Below are 17,720 nucleotides of genomic sequence, written 5' to 3'. Positions count from 1 at the left end.
CTTACTCTGATCTTTGCACTTTTATTCCACACTTCTCAGTTTAAAAGTCATGTTGCTATTTTGAATCTGTTCACGACCTCTGCCCTTCGAGCAGTAGATAGATAACCGGTCCGCCCCCTTTCACATGAGAGTCAGTTGGTAACTTCAGCCGTCATTCTAATAGTGAAACATTCTGATTGGTTCAAAGCAGAATAGATCTGACATATATGACAGGCCACATACCAGAATGCTATAAAAAGAGCATTGCAGAGGCACCCAGGGCTTACTGTCTGTCACAGAGTGTGTGTGCACAACAGCAAGGAGGGCTGTGTTTGGTGGGTTTGGTCTGGAAAATACTGTAGTAAAACCCATATTCGTTCAAAATGGCTGCTGCTCATCGTCTAGTGATTGTACGCCACGGCGAAAGCTCCTGGAACCAGGAGAACCGTTTCTGCGGCTGGTTTGATGCAGACCTCAGTGAAAAGGGCCTGGAGGAAGCCAAGCGTGGTGCTCAAGCCATCAAAGATGCAGGAATGAAGTTTGATGTGTGCTATACTTCCGTTTTGAAGCGCGCTATCAAGACTCTGTGGACCATCATGGAGGTCACAGATCAGATGTGGCTGCCTGTAGTGCGCACCTGGCGTCTGAATGAACGTCACTACGGTGGTCTGACTGGTCTGAACAAGGCAGAGACGGCAGCCAAGCACGGAGAGGAACAGGTCAAGATCTGGCGCAGGTCATTTGATATTCCCCCTCCTCCTATGGATAAGGACCATCCATATCATAAGATCATTAGTGAGGTAAGAAAAAGAGATCAGATGTTAGAGATAAATATTAAATAAATAGGACTAATATATAAATACAATGAGAGAAATCTACTACATATTATGAAAAAATATAATAAATAAATATAAAAAAATAGGACACACACACACACACACACACACACACACACACACACACACATATATATATATATATATATATATATATATATATATATATATATATATATATATATATAATTTAATTTAATATAATTTTTCATAATATTACTAATGTAAATATTAGTGCTGTCAGTGATTAATCACATCCAAAATAAAGAATCTTGTTTACATATGCATACATATACTGCATATATTTATTATGTATATATATAAATACAAACACATGCATGTATATATATATATATATATATATATATATATATATATATATATATATATTTCATTAAAAATATGTTATGTTTATATGTAAATACATGTAAATATATTTTTAAGTGTAATATTATCAAAAACTTTACTTTTACATGCTATTAACGATGATGATTAATATTTGACAGCAATATTATATATAATATATATGATATTATATAATAATATAATTATATATAATATTTTTACATTTATATATTAATATTAAACTATTCATTTATAAATAATTAATACATTCATTTCTGGCATATATCATTGCTGCAAGTGACACTGTCTGTTTTTACGTCACTCATGTAAACACTGATGATGGCTTGGCTGCATGTTTGTTCCATCTTTCACCAGTCAAGACGATACAAGGGCCTGAAAGAGGGCGAGCTTCCCATCTGTGAGAGCTTAAAGGACACCATTGCTCGTGCCCTGCCTTTCTGGAATGAGGTCATTGTACCTGAGATCAAGGCCGGCAAAAACGTCATAATCGCAGCCCACGGGAACAGCCTCCGTGGCATCGTCAAGCACTTAGAGAGTGAGTATCATCCCACCAAGCATTTAGTTAAAAGTCTATACAGGGTAATAGTTCGCGTGAGTGATGCATTATATAATAGAACTTCAACTTAGCTCAGCATGTCAAGGGACGAGTACATTTAGCATACAGACACGTAGAATGTGTTTGACTACCAGGCCTCAATGATTCCAGATGACACAGGGACTATTTATAGCCCTCATTCATACATAGAAGAGACAAGGAGGTTCCTGTTACGGGCACAACCTTTCAGCGGAAAGGTTCTGCATTCTCCCTTTGAGTGCGAGGAACTGTAGGAAGTAAAGGTCACGGGGGTCAAGGAAAGGTCAAAGCTTTTGATACCTTTGTGTGACATGATGCCGACCTGTGTCTACAGGCATGTCAGATGCAGCAATCATGGAGCTGAACCTGCCCACAGGCATTCCCATTGTCTACGAGCTGGACAAGGACCTGAAGCCCATCAAACCCATGCAGTTCCTGGGAGACGAGGAAACGGTGCGCAAAGCCATGGAGGCTGTGGCCGCCCAGGGCAAGGTCAAAAAGTGAAGAACTGACACAAACCCGCAGACTGAAACACCCCTAAACATAAAATAAACGAAGGGCGCACTATCGGACGCAAGTCTGTTTGAAGGCCACCAAATGAATGAAAGTGAACACATGACACGGACGCGACCGTCACCCCCCCGTACTAAACATTCTCACATTTCATCACCGTTTGTAAACCCCCTTGTGTTGGACTGCCCCACTCTGACACAGCAAATAAAAGCGAGCACCATTTTGTGTACCTCCTTTTTTCGCTTGAGTCATTCCTCCCCCTCTTCTTCCCTCTCTGCATTAATTCAGGGATTTCAGCAGAACGGTGCGCTGCTGTGTAAGCTGACCCAAAGGGCACACCAAAGAGGTTGCTGAGTTCATTTTGGCAGCCGTCCCACACTGTGGTGCAGTGGCGGCTCATCTAGCCATAGTTCTCTATGAGAGCCCACTGCACAGACGGCCCATAATGGCTACGGCACCCTGCCAGCACCACAATTAGAAGCAGCTCAGGTTTTCTAGTGACAAAAGGACAAGGGTGTGTGTGTGTGTGTGGATGTGCATGTGTGGATGTGCATGTCTGTGATTGGAAAAGGACAAAGTCGGAACTAGACAGTCACCGTACCCCCAACATTGTTCAGGGACTAATCTATTATGTAGGAAGACTAATTTTAGGCTGGGCCTTCAGTATTGACAGCATAAAGTAACATATAATTTAATCTATTATTTAAGCGTTTTTCTAAAAATAATGTGTTACTGCGATTTATATTACAAAAAAAAACTACACAGCAGGAATAGTAGGCGGTGTTAATATGTGTATGTAGACATATTATTACATATGTATATAAATTCAAACATATTATATATATATATATATATATATATATATATATATATATATATATATATATATATATATATATATATATATATATGCGCGTGTGTTTTAAATTTACTGATTACGTGTTATCTGGATTATGTAATCAGATTCCAAAATTAAGTACTTGTAATTAAATGTAATGTAATTTAATTTAATTTAATTGTAAAATTTATGGAAACTTGTAACGTAGTATAAAGTTTAATGCAGTTCAATGCATGCTGTTGATAATAAGATAATAACATTTAATAATGTATTACAATTTGTAAGTAATCTATCCAGCTCTCTCTTGCTTTGTTATTTAAAGCAAAGGATTAGTAGTCTGCATATATATATATATATATATATATATATATATATATATATATATATATATATATATATATATATATATATATATACACACATGTATACATAACTCTATTCTATTGTTAAATCGTTATTGTGCACCCCAATTATTTCTGATCAAAATGCAGTTGGGATATTTTGACTAGATTCAAAAATTATAATAATAATAATATAAAAATAAAATACAATAAAAACATGATATTGACATGATATGATACAAAATGATTTATACAATTATACATACATTTATATTAATTATTATTATTTTATATACATTTTTACATCATTTATAAATATAATTTATGCTGGTTTAGTGTAGAAATGCCACCCAGAATCTAAATCCTAAACATAATTTACGATACAAGATAAGACACAAATAAGATATTAGTGAGCGCTCCAAGTTTAAACGCAAATGCAGCACTTTTAAATGCAGTTCTACAAAGGGCAAAGTATGTATTCATGGCAATATACTGTTAAACAGTAACATGGTGCAATGGCACAACTGCCCTACAAATATGGGTTTCCAAACAGCTTCAATAAATCATAAAACTCAATACTGCCATCTAACGGTTAACCTATAGTATTACACAACATTCTGATCAGCCATGGAAAAAGTGCAGAAAAGTACTGGGAGTGAGTTCATTCTACATTTTATTTTTATGTATTATTCCAAACCTATTTGTGAAATCTTGGTTTACGGAGAGGGCAATCGTGAACTACAGAGCCAAAACAAATACCGGCAAATGACAGTAAACTGGCAAGCAACGAGAAGTGGCATCTGCCCAATTGCAATAAATGTCTACTTGACCGTCTTTAAAAATGAACTTTTTACCCCTGTTTATAAGATTGGGTCTCATAAAACTAAATGTTTGGCCAAAAACATTTTCTGGTTTTTAAAGTCAGCCAGTTAACCACCGTAAATTCGTGCGAGCGATGATGTTTTTGTAGGTTATTGTTCACAGAGAAAAACACAACAGTTCTTCCTTCCTCTTAAAATCTTACTTTCGCGGTAAGTTGTGGCCGAAATGTCCTACTGTTCTTGATAGGTGGAGACATTCTTGCTCTCCTCAGGCACTGAGTGAATTCCTGCTCTCTGGGTTAGGGTTTCTTCAGGAGGGGTGAGATGTTTCTACATGTCGCTCTGGTGAGCCGATTCTTGGAAATAACTTTCTGTGATGTCTTTCCCTTTCCCTCAGATGTATCAGATTTCAGTCCTGTGGGAAAGACAGATTCTATAAAATAAAAGACAAAAACAAAACAAAAAAACGTTTAGTTCAATAACTCAGCAACGTTTAGTTCCACCGTTCACTTAGTTTATAACTTTATTTATTTTCATAGTTTATAACTCACTCTAATATAAATTATCATGTAGATATATCATATAGAGAAGTAGAGATGAAAACACAGCTAATAAAAAAAATCGCTAATCATGATAGCTTGTATAGAAGCATTGCTAAATAGGTGTAGTAAAAGATTTATCTTCATTTTCAGGCACCTTACTCGTTTAAAGAGAAATTCTGTTGGCAGCCACTGGTAAAAGCAGATGTCCATAGCTTTGTAATGTCTGATTTATTAATTGATTGATCGTGCCTGTGGGTCACTGGGCGCTGCGGATAGCGTCTGGGTGCTGGGGAGAAGAGAGAATTGAAAATAACGTTCACCACGCTGTGATTTACCTAAGCATGGACATGAGCTATACGTCTAACAACGTTTTGTCGAGACTTAATGCAAACAGGTATTTCGTGTTGCAGTAATCCTGACTGGAGCGGGGTTTTTTCACCAATAGATGGCGCTATTTCTAAAAGATTAATCCTGTTGTTGCAATATCGCGAGAATCACGAGTCTAGATTTTGTTTTACTCGTGAGCGGGAAAAGAGAAACGTTTCATATTATAACACAATTCTGAAATTTTGCTTGAAAACGTATCAAAACGAGTCTCAAAAATGTTGCTGTGGTTTGTTTTTTTTTTTTTACTTGTTTTTAAATAATTGAGTACAAAAATAAGACGCCATTGTATCTTGTAAAGTATCATTGATTTATGGAAAGGGGCATACATTAAATTATTTTTAAGTTATTATTATCTCCACTTCTTATTATATTTACTAACCCAGGCTAACTGCTATGCTCAGATTAAGACTTTTTTATAGGATAAAGTTTTTTACAAGTCATGATGATGCTGTCAGTTATTGATGCTAGTTTCATGTTATTGCATATTATTAAGTGGTCTGTGTTCACTGAGGTTACTGGCTATGTAATGTACTGAGCTGCAATACCAGGATGCAGATTAAGTATTATAATAGTGCTTTAAACCTGCTGATTTTAAAACATTATCCTCATTTCAGTTTCTTATTAGATGAGGGCACAGGGTATAGAAAAGAAGCAGAGATGAGCACGATCTCTGGGGCTTGAATGAAGCCCCGGTTCTGACTCTATATCTGACCCAGATCCCACAGAGAGCCAGTGGGGAGTCACTATAACTCAACATGGCCTCATTTCCACAGCAGAAGGCAGTGGCGTATGTCCTGTAAATGTTTAATTGTCAGCACTCCCAAATGGGAGCGTGAAGATTCTGGAAGGGATCAGGATTGATTTAGACAACACAAAGACAATGTTCTGCAAACGTTTACTCTGTAGCAGAAGCAGGGGTGATGATTAAATAATATACTTTGCCAGCGTTTCTCATTGTGTGTCAGAGCAGCTAAAGAAACTAATTATGATGTTTTAGCATCAACAGGATTGCAATTCATTTGGTATTTTAAAAGTATTTTAACATAAGAAAATGAGAACCAGAGTGATTAAAATGACAATAAATGCACATTTTGCTGACATCTGAGGTGTTTAAAAAGACAATGCTAGGAAAACGTGTACTTTCTTGGTTGTTCCAATTAAACTGTTCTTAATAATTACCTTGAACAGATGTGGTGAAGGTTCAGCTGACCGAGACTAATCAAAGACTAAATATAGGACATCAGTGCTTCTGCCATTCTATCCAGACAGATTGTTTATGCACAGATTTTCTGTGAGATGAGGCTTACCTTGCAGCACCTAACAGAAAAAAGAAACTGTGATGCAAAGCGATTATAGAGCACATATTTATGTTTAATCTTTCGTATTTTAAATGCCATTTTATGATTAAATTGGGGCTGTCACTTTAAGAGCAAGCCAGCCACTCAATCTATAGCAGCAGAATTATCCTTGGGACAAGCTGGTAATGGGCTGAAATGGGCCTTCATCGACCCCTGCTTCAGTAGCACCGCAACGATTCTCAAAACAAATCAATTTCCATCAATCCTGATGGGCGATATCACATTTAATTATGCAAATTTAACTCAATGAAGAGGACTTGAAGTTAACCTCATTTGAGAGTTACTGTCTTGTATTATGCCTTATATATGCTTTATATATTCACTTCTTGTTGTTTTTTTTGTTTTCCATGTCATGCATTACATAAGTGCATGGTGTCGAATCCAGAACCAGTGTTTTCCAAATATAATCAATCATAAATCAGCCTTCAAAGCAATAAATCTGGCACAAATACAAGTGCATAATAACATTCAATTCATTCCTCTTACATTCACCAACATATTTGTTTAAAACAGTTTTGGACTGTTTAGCTGTGCTCGAATTTGTGAGTATTTCTCTCCAGGTGTAAGAAACAGTTTAAGGTTAAAAACAGATATATTACACACATGCCGCTTTTCGCTCCACTGGCATGATCTGCATTACTTGTGCATTACTGTGACGTTTTTATCTCATTCTGACGGCACCCATTTGCTGCAGAGGATCTGTTGGTGAGCAAGTGACGAAATGCATTTTTCCAAATATGTTCTGAAGAAAAAACTAACTCAGTTTGCTTAACTTTTAAAAGATTTCAACCAAATAATTTATTTAATCTGAAGCTTTGCTCATACAACGAGCAAAACCGATCTGATATTGATGCGATGCTAATTTAATCTTTTGCGACTCCGATTCAACCGACATAAAGTGCACTTCTCCCTCTACAAGCTTCCTAAAATAAACATCAGTCGATAAATATCAAAGCCCAGCAACAATTGCGCAATTTGCTTTATTTTTAGCTCCTCCATTGCAGTCTGTCAGGCCTCCGAATCAGATGCACAGTCCTGGGAAACGGTTTGATGCTGTCAAACCTATCTGCACCTGTTTATAAGAATATTTAAACCAACACCATCATCTGAAACCCATGAGCCGATGCCTTGTAAATAACAACTAGCTGGCTTTAAAGAGTGAATGCGTCTCAATAACAACCCGGCGTTTGATAATAGTTATATTTAGTTATATTTATAAGTTTTCTATAAGTAGGTGACTTCATTTTAAATGATTTTTTTAGTACTATAGTTGAAACCGAGTCCGCTTTTAAGGTCAAGTGAGTAATTTCTACGCCATAATAGAATTTAATTCCTCCCATCTTTCATAATTCACATTGACTCAACAAAGGTTGTTACGCCGATTAGTCACTCTTTTAACTTAAACCAGTCTGGTCCAGTTTAAATCAGTGTAAAGTTTACTCTAGCTGGGAGCCACCCGTTTTGTATGAGAATTAAAAGATTTGTAATCTATTTAGCTGTAAATGTGACTCATCACAGTACAGATGTAAAAAACAATAGAGCTTCTCAAACAGACTGGAGTCCAATAAGTAGCTGTTATATAGTGGCAAAGAAATTACACTTTAACTTTGAATATCCTCCAGGTTGTTGTGTACAAACTTCCCTGGAATATTCCTTTGTCACCAGTTGCTACACGGTGCTCTCAAACAGCTAATGCCTACTGGCATCATTAATCCATAGAAAACACAAGCAAATACTTGTGAAAAGAACCTGAGTCACGAGGAACCCATTTTGAATCAAATCACATTTGAACTGTTGTAATAATTATGTGGACGCATACAAGAGATCAAGGTCACACACACAAACAGTCGAAAAGAAGGGCTCTAATTGACCGAAAAAAGCAAAGCTTGACCTTCATAACTTTCTCTAGGTCATCATAGCACAGGGTTTCTTTTTTTGGACACTTCATTAAAATTCTTTAATTATGTCTCGTCTCTAGGGCACAGTCACAATCACAACTTGTGCTAATAAAAAATTCAAGCGAGATGGAGTAACCAACCTCTTGCTCCAGATACTCTCTAAACAGGCTGTTACGTCACAGTTTGGTTGAACAAAATGTCTGTAGAAACAGAAGCTTTGAAATGACCCACTTTAGGACTCCAGAATGATACTTGAACTTCTGTTTACGGAGTTCCTATTCTATTTAAAGAGATCATTCACCCAAGAATAAAAATCTTGTCATCGTCTTCCCTCCAGTTGTTCGATCCTTTATTAGTACATTTTTCATGCTGATTAAAAGGATATATTTTAAAGTATGTTGGCAAATGACAGTTATTGATTTTTCCATGCTATAGAATGGCTACCTTTGAAAGTCACTAACATTTCTAAATACTCACTGTTACTTTCAATATCAAAAATAAATTCAAGCGAATTTGAAAAATCTGATGAGAAAATGCTGACATTTTTACTATTCTGTAAATTTATAGAATTCATGAGCAGACATTTGCGATAACTTGATTTATTTTAGGATTCAACGTAGAAAAAAAAAAAAGGATTTCCTATTGTACGTGGGGTAGCAATATTCAAAATTTGGATGTAAACAATACCACATAATAACTAATGAAAAAAAATAGTATTTACTATGTAAATGCCCAAAGCATTTTAGAATTATATTCAATTATATTTCCCAATATTTTCCACTTTTCCATAATCATGGCACGTATAAAACACAGAAAGTTGGTCATACACTCACAGAGAAGTAGACATAAATTTTATTTACTCGTTCTGTACATAATGGGTAATACCAGCACGGGTGTTAACCATGGGAAATATTATTAACACATGTAAATGATGTAAGAAAATAAAAGGCACAAATTTTCATTTTCAACGAATGAGACCACATGGATATTTTGTAATGTGAAACGATAAACAGTAATACTGTTAAAGCCTTAGGAAAAAAACAAAACAAAAAAAAAGTTCATGTATTTGAAACTTAAATTATTTGAGCATTTCTAAAAAGATACGGGTTGGTCTATTGCTTAATATGGATGTTTAGCCTTAACTTGATGCTAGGGATGTAAACCAGACAAAGGTGAATTAAATTTCAAACTGAAAAAATAAAGAAAGAAATCAACAGACAGAAATAAAAGACATGACATGAAGCAGCATTTAACCAAAGAGAGAGAAATCTCTCTTGGCCAGAAGGTCATGCAGAGGCCACCAGCAGGCTTTTAAAATCCCTTTTTAGAAAACGCCAGTTTATTTCAACACACAGTAACACCTGGCTAATAAAAGAAACTGATTACAGATGGACAAAACCTAAGTGTCATGTTTATATCAGGTTACTGAATCATACTGGGCAAAAACTAGAGACCTTGTGATGTGCGGTAACGCTCATGAAATGGAGCAAGATCCAAACGTTTTACTGCCACCTTTACTGAGTAGGACAATCAATACACTGAATCCAGTCCTCGAGAGATGAGCTCATGATTGCACAGGTGACATTTCCAGCTTGTCCAATGGAATAGTTGATGTGCGTTTCACTCTCCCCAGAGCCGATCTCGCATCTAAGGCATCACAATCGAATGTAAAAGCTCCACAGGCAAGCCCTTCACCATTCAAAAGATCCCCCGAGAGTCTAGCCACAACCATCTAGCTACACTACTACTGCAATTTACAGATAATTTATTATGGCACAAATAAAAAGGCTACAGTAGACTAGTCCCACATACTAGCAGAGAAAATAAAAAGACTAAATGGTGAGTCAATCAGGAGGAGTGGTGCGGTTGTTGCTACTCTAAGAACCTGCCACTGAAAATCTTCAAGTCATGGCTGTTACCAAAAGTCAGATCAGTATCACTTGGATTCTGTTTAAATGTAACGAACGACTATATAAAAGATCGGATTTGGGTGAACAGTTTTCAATCAAAACGGATATAATGAACCTAATTTCCCTTTCTTAACACAACATAGTTTAGCTGGCAAAAGTCAAAGCTAAAAGACAGAAAACTGCAGGAGAGTGGCAAGAAGGCTCGGGTTATGTTGGAGGCCTCAATTCACCTTGTCACAGGTACAGCTGGCCGATGTGTGGAAACAAAACAATATTAAGGGCAGACGCGCACACAAACAAAAAAAAAATACTGATTCGCCTGTAACCAGGTGAGGGGGGATTAAGAACCGTTTGATTTCGGGAGCTGTAAACAGTCAGAAGCCACGCAAATGGTTTGCTTGAGAAATGCGCCACGGCGGAGCCCCAAGGCAGGCAAGCGTAATACCGGTGGTGACTTGATGGGGCGGCCGGCGAGCTGAAGGGGTGCTGACAGCACACGGCCCAGATCATTCGCTCTCATCTGGGTTTTGGGGGTCCAATATTTTCACATGGGTGAAAGGGAATAAACCTCTCCGGCCATTTACCTCCCCTTCCCACTGACCGCTGATGTTCATCCTAGTCACTTTCACAATGTCCCCCACCTACAAGGGAAAAACAAAACGATTAATTGTAAAACAATGTACAGGTCTTAGAAAAGAAAATAAAACATTGAGAGAAAAATAATATTGGGTTCTTAAACCCTAATCTATAAAACTCAGGGAAAGCCTGTGGAAAAGATTGTGTCCGGCCTACCAGAAATCAGATGTAATATATGGAGTGCATAAAGCAGTACAGAGTGTTATCACAGTACCAAAATGTCGGTATTCTGTAACTTTTTTAAACAACAGTGGTAGTAGTAGCCCATCACATATATTATTCCAAATAACAGTAATATATTTCTGGCACTAAGTCTAAACTGAACTATTATTTTGATGGATTGCCGTGAATACATTTCTCTGTGATATGACGCTGATTTTATTTAAGTGAAATGGTAAAATGTACAATAATGACTCTCAGAGCAGTTCTGGAGATGATGTTTATGTATTTATGTCCTCATTGAGATGGCAGATGCTGAAATCCCAGCAAATGTCACATGTGCTTCAATGTATGTAGAAAACTAAATTGCACGCCTCTGCCATCCATTCATTCATTCATTCACACTGAGACCCGCAGAACAGTTTTGCAGTTTAATATTTACAGATACTAGTCTTGTAGACTTCATAAAATTTTAAAACCTGATTCTGAGATTTAATTAGCATTTTCTGCACCGCGGAAATCATGGGGCTGTACGTGTCAAGAACCGAGGTGAGCGGGTACTTGGTACTGAAGTACAGGGTCTTCTGACAACACTAGTATAGAGATACCACTTATCTAAAATCATTATTGAAGCATGTTAAGCGTTATAAAATGATTCTTTTGAATCATACAGTACTCTGCATATTAACAAACATGCTTCATTTTCCCAAATTGCTTGAAATAGCTGCTCTAAATCAGACTATTTTGCTTTAGGCCATAAAAAACTGTGTCATAATCCTTGCTTCCATACATAAGAAAGACAGAAAACGTATGTACAAAAACATCCAGAAAAATATATGTAATGGGATCAAAAGACATAGAAAACCTACATCCGTGAGCTTCCCCACCTTTTCCCTGCACCTACCTGAATCAACTTACACATTCTCAGGCTGACTAAGACATAGCCTATGTAATGTTTTCTACAAATGGACAAGGCCTTGCATGTAGAAACGGATAGAGGAGTGCTGGAACTTGCCAGGTGCAATGACTAAGTATGGAATTTCATTCTAGACACTGAACAAAATCAACAAACTCTACACTGAATTGAACACAAAATAGAGCCTCCCCACTCAAAAAATCAGTAACTGTGGAGAGAGTTTAGAGACGTGACAAACTATAAAAATTTGAAGTATATGCAAATAGTGTAACATTAAAAATCGTAAGTCAGTGAGACCAGGAACAAACACCTACGACAGCAAGTTTTATTTGCGCCTAAAGCATTTTTCTCAAACAGGTCAATAGATCTGTCTTAAGGAAAATCCCTCCAAAACACAGAACTGAGCTGACATGCGTGTCATCAAAAGAGAATATTTGTCATTTCACATTCCATGCTATCAGCAGCATCTGATATAAAGTAGTGAAGGATAAAATGTGTGATCACTGCATCAGTTAAGTCTTATAAACTACGGAGAGATGGCTTCATTAGGTGTCTAAGGCAGTATCTTCGTTTGCTATAAATCAACCAATAGATCAACCAGCAAAAATCCATGCTTATTGAATAACATTTAGTAATTAGTAAACTGAAAGAAATGGATGATAATATGGGTTTTAATTGGCATGAAGCTGTTGATCAATAAAAGATTCACCTTGGCTTGGCAAATTTTGGTTTATGAAAATCCATAATTTAGCTACCTACCTCCAGCGCTAAGGCAGTCTTGTCATATGCACATGGCACTCGTTTCTGGATCGCCTTTGCCATTACTGGCCCGTTCTGCATGGAAGGCAGTGGGTTGATGACAGCGCCGGGTGTGATGGGAGGAATGGGCGATGGAGTCTGAGGCTGAGCATAGGCGTGTGCTGGTTCAGGGATGCCGTAGCTATTGGAATTACGTGAACCGTGGCCGGGCTGACCGGGATGAGGTGAAGGCCTCACCAACTTTTCTACATAGGGAACGGGAATCATGCCTACTCGGCCTTCTTTGTTCTTGGCACTCCACCATTGCTCCTCAGGCTTGTCTAGAATAATTAGGATTTCGCCCTTCTTGAAAGGAAGGTCTTCAGCATCGCTACCAGTGAAGTCATAAAGAGTCCGGACATACTCCTGGTTCTCATCTCCTAGGCCCCCGGATGGCTGAATCGGACCACTGGGCAGAGAGGTACTGGGGTACCTGTATTACAATGACGAAAGAATTTTTAGGATTTAATAATAAACAACAAAAGGAGGATTTTAAATAGCACATTCAAACATTCAAAAGGGAAATGCTTAAATCCACTTCTTGCTAAGCGGTTAGTCTTCTGTAATGTCCAATCCACAACTGAATGTGCACTTTCACATGTACAGTTAACTTCCTGGTATCTTTAATGACTACACTTCTTTTTATTGCATAGCTCAATGAGAACATTTTCAAAACATACAGGAAGAAAAATTCAGGGGATTTACAGATATGTTAAAAACTGATCATCTTGACAAAACAATAATCTGAGGATAAGAATACATGTTAAGAAAACCAAAGATATGGCAAGCCGTTTTAACAGTTACTTATTAAAACCAGTAACACCTATTTTATGTTACTAGTATTTTATAAATCGCTCGCATGCAAGCCAACAGTAATCAGTACTTTATTAGTTTTAGCTGGTTAAGTTTTACTATAATGCAAATTTTGGATGGTCGTGCAAAACTGGCAAAAATCATCCTCATACCATAATCAATAAAAATCACAAGATTAAACAGGCTTTTAACTACTTGTAACAACATAAAAGTACATTATTGCCACTATGGGCAGTTTCTTAATTTGGGGTGGCTATATGTTGCATTTATATGAGACACGTCCTGGCCAGGATTTTTATATTGCCTAAAACATCCATAGTTCGACAAATAACATGCAGCCACTGTACATAATCAACCAGTGGCGTGTGAGAAAGTACCTGACAGTGATCTGAAAGCATAAGGAGCCGTCTGCTGTGACAATCTACAGAGAGTAGAGAATGATCAATGTGCACAGAGCAAACAGCCCAATCCTGGATATTTTAGGCACTAGAGAAGCCCTGGCAGGGATGTGCCCTATGAAAATGTCCCGTTTGGTCACCCTACCTTAACTGCACTAATAAAAAGTACTAGTAACTAAAACAATTAAACGCACCTAATGATGACTAGTTCATCAGCACTAGTTACAAGAACTAGCATCAAGAACTATGAATCAAAAAATAAAGTGTCATTGGTAAAATTGAAATTCACTAAATCTACTACATTAACGAGAACCAATGGCATAAAACAGATCCTAGTCAGATTTGATAAATGTTTTAACGGCTTGCCATAATAAGGGGAGGGAAAATGATGAGAAGAGGGGTGTACGATGCGATTCATGTCAAACGAAATGAAGCTCTTACCTCGGTGCTGGCTCTATCAGGGTGGTCGTATCCAGATAATGTATTTTATAGAACTCCAAAAGGCCAGGTAGATTATCAAACTCTTGGTCGCCTATCTTGAATCTCTTGTTCGGCAAAGAGTTGATGATATAGTGAGAAACTTTGGAGTTTTCGGACACTGACAGTACATAATCACCAGGGCAGGTGGAGGAATCTCGCACCAAAAACATCCCGTGTCTCTGTCCCTGTAGCCTATTCTGCGCCTCCTGTCTCGAAACCGGCCCGAAATACCAGCTGGTTCGGTCCGAGGAGTCGAACCGCGCAGACGACATGTTTGCTCAAAATACAACGGTGGCAGGCGAATTCGAAAAAGCAAAAATGGAAACAATGAATAAATTAAAACGACAAACGCCTATTCTTGCAAAAGACCACACGCGTCTTGATCCGACAGCCCTACTGAACCGCAACCTGACGTTTGACCAGACAGGCTGCGACTGGCGTCAACCAACTTTGATGCATCGCTAAATTTCCACCAACACGAGAATCACGGCGGGCTTAGAACAGGTTTAAAGAACCCCAAAAGTTCGCGACGAACCCAAAAACGCGTATTTAGAATTAAAGTTCCCCTTTCCGCTCTCTCTTCCGTGAAAGTAGCTGCAGCTTATGAGACAATATAACGCGTTAGCCAGCTAGCCGTCCTCAATCACCGTCCGCTCAAGATGAGGCAAACAACGCCATAATATGTTAATAAATCGCTCTGCATGTTTTAAGGCGACGTATGTCGGTCGCGTCCAACAGCGAGTCCTTCTTCGTGTATTACACCAAAGTGCGGAAGAGTTTTTGTCTCTTATTTAGACTCCCAACAGACTTCGAGGGCTGTAACAAAAATGGCGGCCCGCAACACGTCTTCACACACAACGAACTGAGAACAATCTGGCAAGAGAAAGTTTCCCTCCTTGCGCGGCGCTCCCCTATACGAGGCACGACGCCGCCACGCCACGAGACGACCGAGAGGACTAAAATTTCTGTTTGTTGTGTTTGCCGTTCCTTCCCAGGATTGGTGTAAAAGCTGCTTCAGCTCCCCACACCGTCCGAGAAATGGCGTCTGGAGGGCGGATCTGCGCGCGCTCCCGGTCTGTCTGATCACCCGTCACGAACGCCTCGGGCGGCTGTTACTTAAAAGGAAGAATAAAATGCGTGGCGTGTAGAGGCGCGGCATTTCAAATGTTCTGAACCGCGGACAATGAGAGATATAAGACACCGGCTACGAGATTGTACAGCCTCGTGTACACGGTCATTTAAAAGCTATGTGTTATGAATCGGGGTAACATTTTGGATGTCCCAGGTCTCGTGTGAAGAACTGTTGTTGACATGGCAGTTGAGTTGTAAAAATACTTTATTCAGTACACTCTTAAAAATAAAGCTTCTTTATTGGCATCAGTGGTTCTATGAAGAGCCTTGAGCATCCAATGAACTTTTCAAACGCAGAAAAGTCTTCAAAATGTTTGTTTTAGGAACAGTTCAAGGTTCTTTTGGGAAATTTTACAAGACAATAGTAATCTGCGCTATAAAAATATTGGCTTATGGATGAAAAAAAAGTTAGCCATCTAGATTTCGTTCATTTTCAAGTCATGTGAATTTGCTATGCTGACCAACAGAAGATTTTTGTCCCTTACAATTTCACAAATATATCTATAATAATCTTATTACATGTAATAAGGTTTTAACAGTTAATATTCTTCTGTGAGAATTATAGTTGATGACCAATAAAACATTGATAGCCAATCAGAATTCACCCTCCTTTCAACATGACTGCACAATGCTATCATGCATTGGTGTAGATGCTAATAATATAATTGTTATTGGTCTTAACTACCAAGTTTTAATAATTGTTATATTTATATATAAGAATTGGGATGTCCACACAACAGCTGTAAAGGCACAGAGCCCATAACATTCACTATCACTTTTTTTCAGCTGACCAATGGCAATAAAAAAAAAAATGAACAGCCAATCAGAATCCAGCTGAATATTTAAAATGACAGACTGCAAAACTGCAGAGTGCACTTAAAAATAAACAACATTATTGTGCATTGGTGTGGATGCTAATCATAATTATGGTTTGAACAGGCCTTTATTCAAATACACCCCGGGATACAAAGAAAAAAAGGATTGTGTTGCATTTCCTAAATTGTTAACCCAAGTATGTCAAGGTCAGCATAAAAGAGGAGACGATTATATTCAGACATTTGACCATCCTAAATTCAAAAAGGAAAAAACGAATTATTCTGAATTATCTTACACAATTGCCAAATTCAAGGATTATTTCCTTTTCTTCCTTTAATAACAAACATCTTTTTATAGTTGCAGTGCCGGATGAAACTCCAGATTGCGCAATGCCTGGCAACATCGTCACCTCAAGTCTCGAATGTTAATAGATTCAGATTTATTTCATAATGCCTTACATTTCCAAGTCTCAAAATCTTTCGTTGGATCAGTGGTGCAACAAATTGGTTTGACGTTATCAAAAGAGAAACCTTTTAACACTCCTGCAAGGTGGGAATTAATATGTACGGACACCACTCAAGCACACACACACACACACACCCCCCAAGCACGAAAAAGTAGGTCAGAAGGCACAAAGCTTTTATGAACTGTTGCTTGAAGTGTCTAAGATCAAACCCAAAAAATGCTTTAAAACTAGGGAACCTGGGAAAGGCCTTGTAGACTATTGTTTTGCATGAATGAAAACATTTCTGAATATTACACACATGCGCTGAATCCTTAAAACCTTTCAAGACTAGAGGATACTGCATCATCAGTAGTCACAAGATGTGCTCAATGTTCAGGCAAGAACAAACATCAATGCAAAAAATGCTAAATTCAGCTCAATGTTGCATTGGTTTTGTCAAGAATGGCCCTAAAATAACTTGTTAAATCACACATTGTAAACAAATGCCCAAATAGTTGCCTGCTATTAACATCCAGTGTTACTGATTATGCCACCAATTGACAAAAGATTAATACTACAGTAAGTAAAAATACAGAGATCTTTGGGCAAGAAGCCAATTTTCAACCGTGCGTGAAAAATGCGGAAGGAAATTGTTTTTCATTTGACATGTCACCCATGGTTTGTCTGCCTAATAACCACACCCCAGTTCTAGCACTTATATGAAAACGAAAATAAAAGTTAGTAATTCAGTGACTTCTGTGACTA

General features: G+C 37.8%; 2 protein-coding genes across 2 annotated transcripts; one reads left to right on the top strand and one right to left on the bottom strand.

Annotated features, from left to right (window-relative positions):
• Nucleotides 1-254: 254 nt before the first annotated feature.
• On the top strand, nucleotides 255-2,497 carry pgam2 (phosphoglycerate mutase 2 (muscle)). The gene is made up of 3 exons (XM_043222094.1): nucleotides 255-779; nucleotides 1,536-1,716; nucleotides 2,090-2,497. Exons 1-3 carry the CDS (start codon nucleotides 363-365, stop codon nucleotides 2,257-2,259), a joined length of 768 nt encoding a protein of 255 aa, XP_043078029.1. The 5' UTR covers nucleotides 255-362; the 3' UTR covers nucleotides 2,260-2,497.
• Nucleotides 2,498-9,287: 6,790 nt separating this feature from the next.
• crkl (v-crk avian sarcoma virus CT10 oncogene homolog-like) lies at nucleotides 9,288-15,658 on the bottom strand. The gene is made up of 3 exons (XM_043221386.1): nucleotides 14,525-15,658; nucleotides 12,834-13,305; nucleotides 9,288-11,004 (listed from the first exon to the last, which is right to left on the bottom strand). Exons 1-3 carry the CDS (start codon nucleotides 14,833-14,835, stop codon nucleotides 10,870-10,872), a joined length of 918 nt encoding a protein of 305 aa, XP_043077321.1. The 5' UTR covers nucleotides 14,836-15,658; the 3' UTR covers nucleotides 9,288-10,869.
• Nucleotides 15,659-17,720: the final 2,062 nt, after the last annotated feature.

This window comes from Puntigrus tetrazona, chromosome 21 (assembly GCF_018831695.1).
Source record: "Puntigrus tetrazona isolate hp1 chromosome 21, ASM1883169v1, whole genome shotgun sequence".
In the NCBI taxonomy this organism is placed as follows: domain Eukaryota; kingdom Metazoa; phylum Chordata; class Actinopteri; order Cypriniformes; family Cyprinidae; genus Puntigrus; species Puntigrus tetrazona.
This window is presented reverse-complemented; position numbering and strand designations above follow the sequence as displayed.

What these genes read in the sequence shown, in the direction of transcription:
- pgam2 (XM_043222094.1), top strand. Translation starts at nt 363, where the DNA reads ATGGCTGCTGCTCATCGTCTAGTGATTGTACGCCACGGCGAAAGCTCC. An exon ending in ATCATAAGATCATTAGTGAG is followed by an intron (nt 780 to 1,535) that starts GTAAGAAAAAGA and finishes ATCTTTCACCAG; the next exon opens with TCAAGACGATACAAGGGCCT. An exon ending in CATCGTCAAGCACTTAGAGA is followed by an intron (nt 1,717 to 2,089) that starts GTGAGTATCATC and finishes CTGTGTCTACAG; the next exon opens with GCATGTCAGATGCAGCAATC.
- crkl (XM_043221386.1), bottom strand. Translation starts at nt 14,835, where the DNA reads ATGTCGTCTGCGCGGTTCGACTCCTCGGACCGAACCAGCTGGTATTTC. An exon ending in CTGATAGAGCCAGCACCGAG is followed by an intron (nt 13,306 to 14,524) that starts GTAAGAGCTTCA and finishes ATTGTAATACAG; the next exon opens with GTACCCCAGTACCTCTCTGC. An exon ending in AGACTGCCTTAGCGCTGGAG is followed by an intron (nt 11,005 to 12,833) that starts GTAGGTAGCTAA and finishes TTTCCCTTGTAG; the next exon opens with GTGGGGGACATTGTGAAAGT.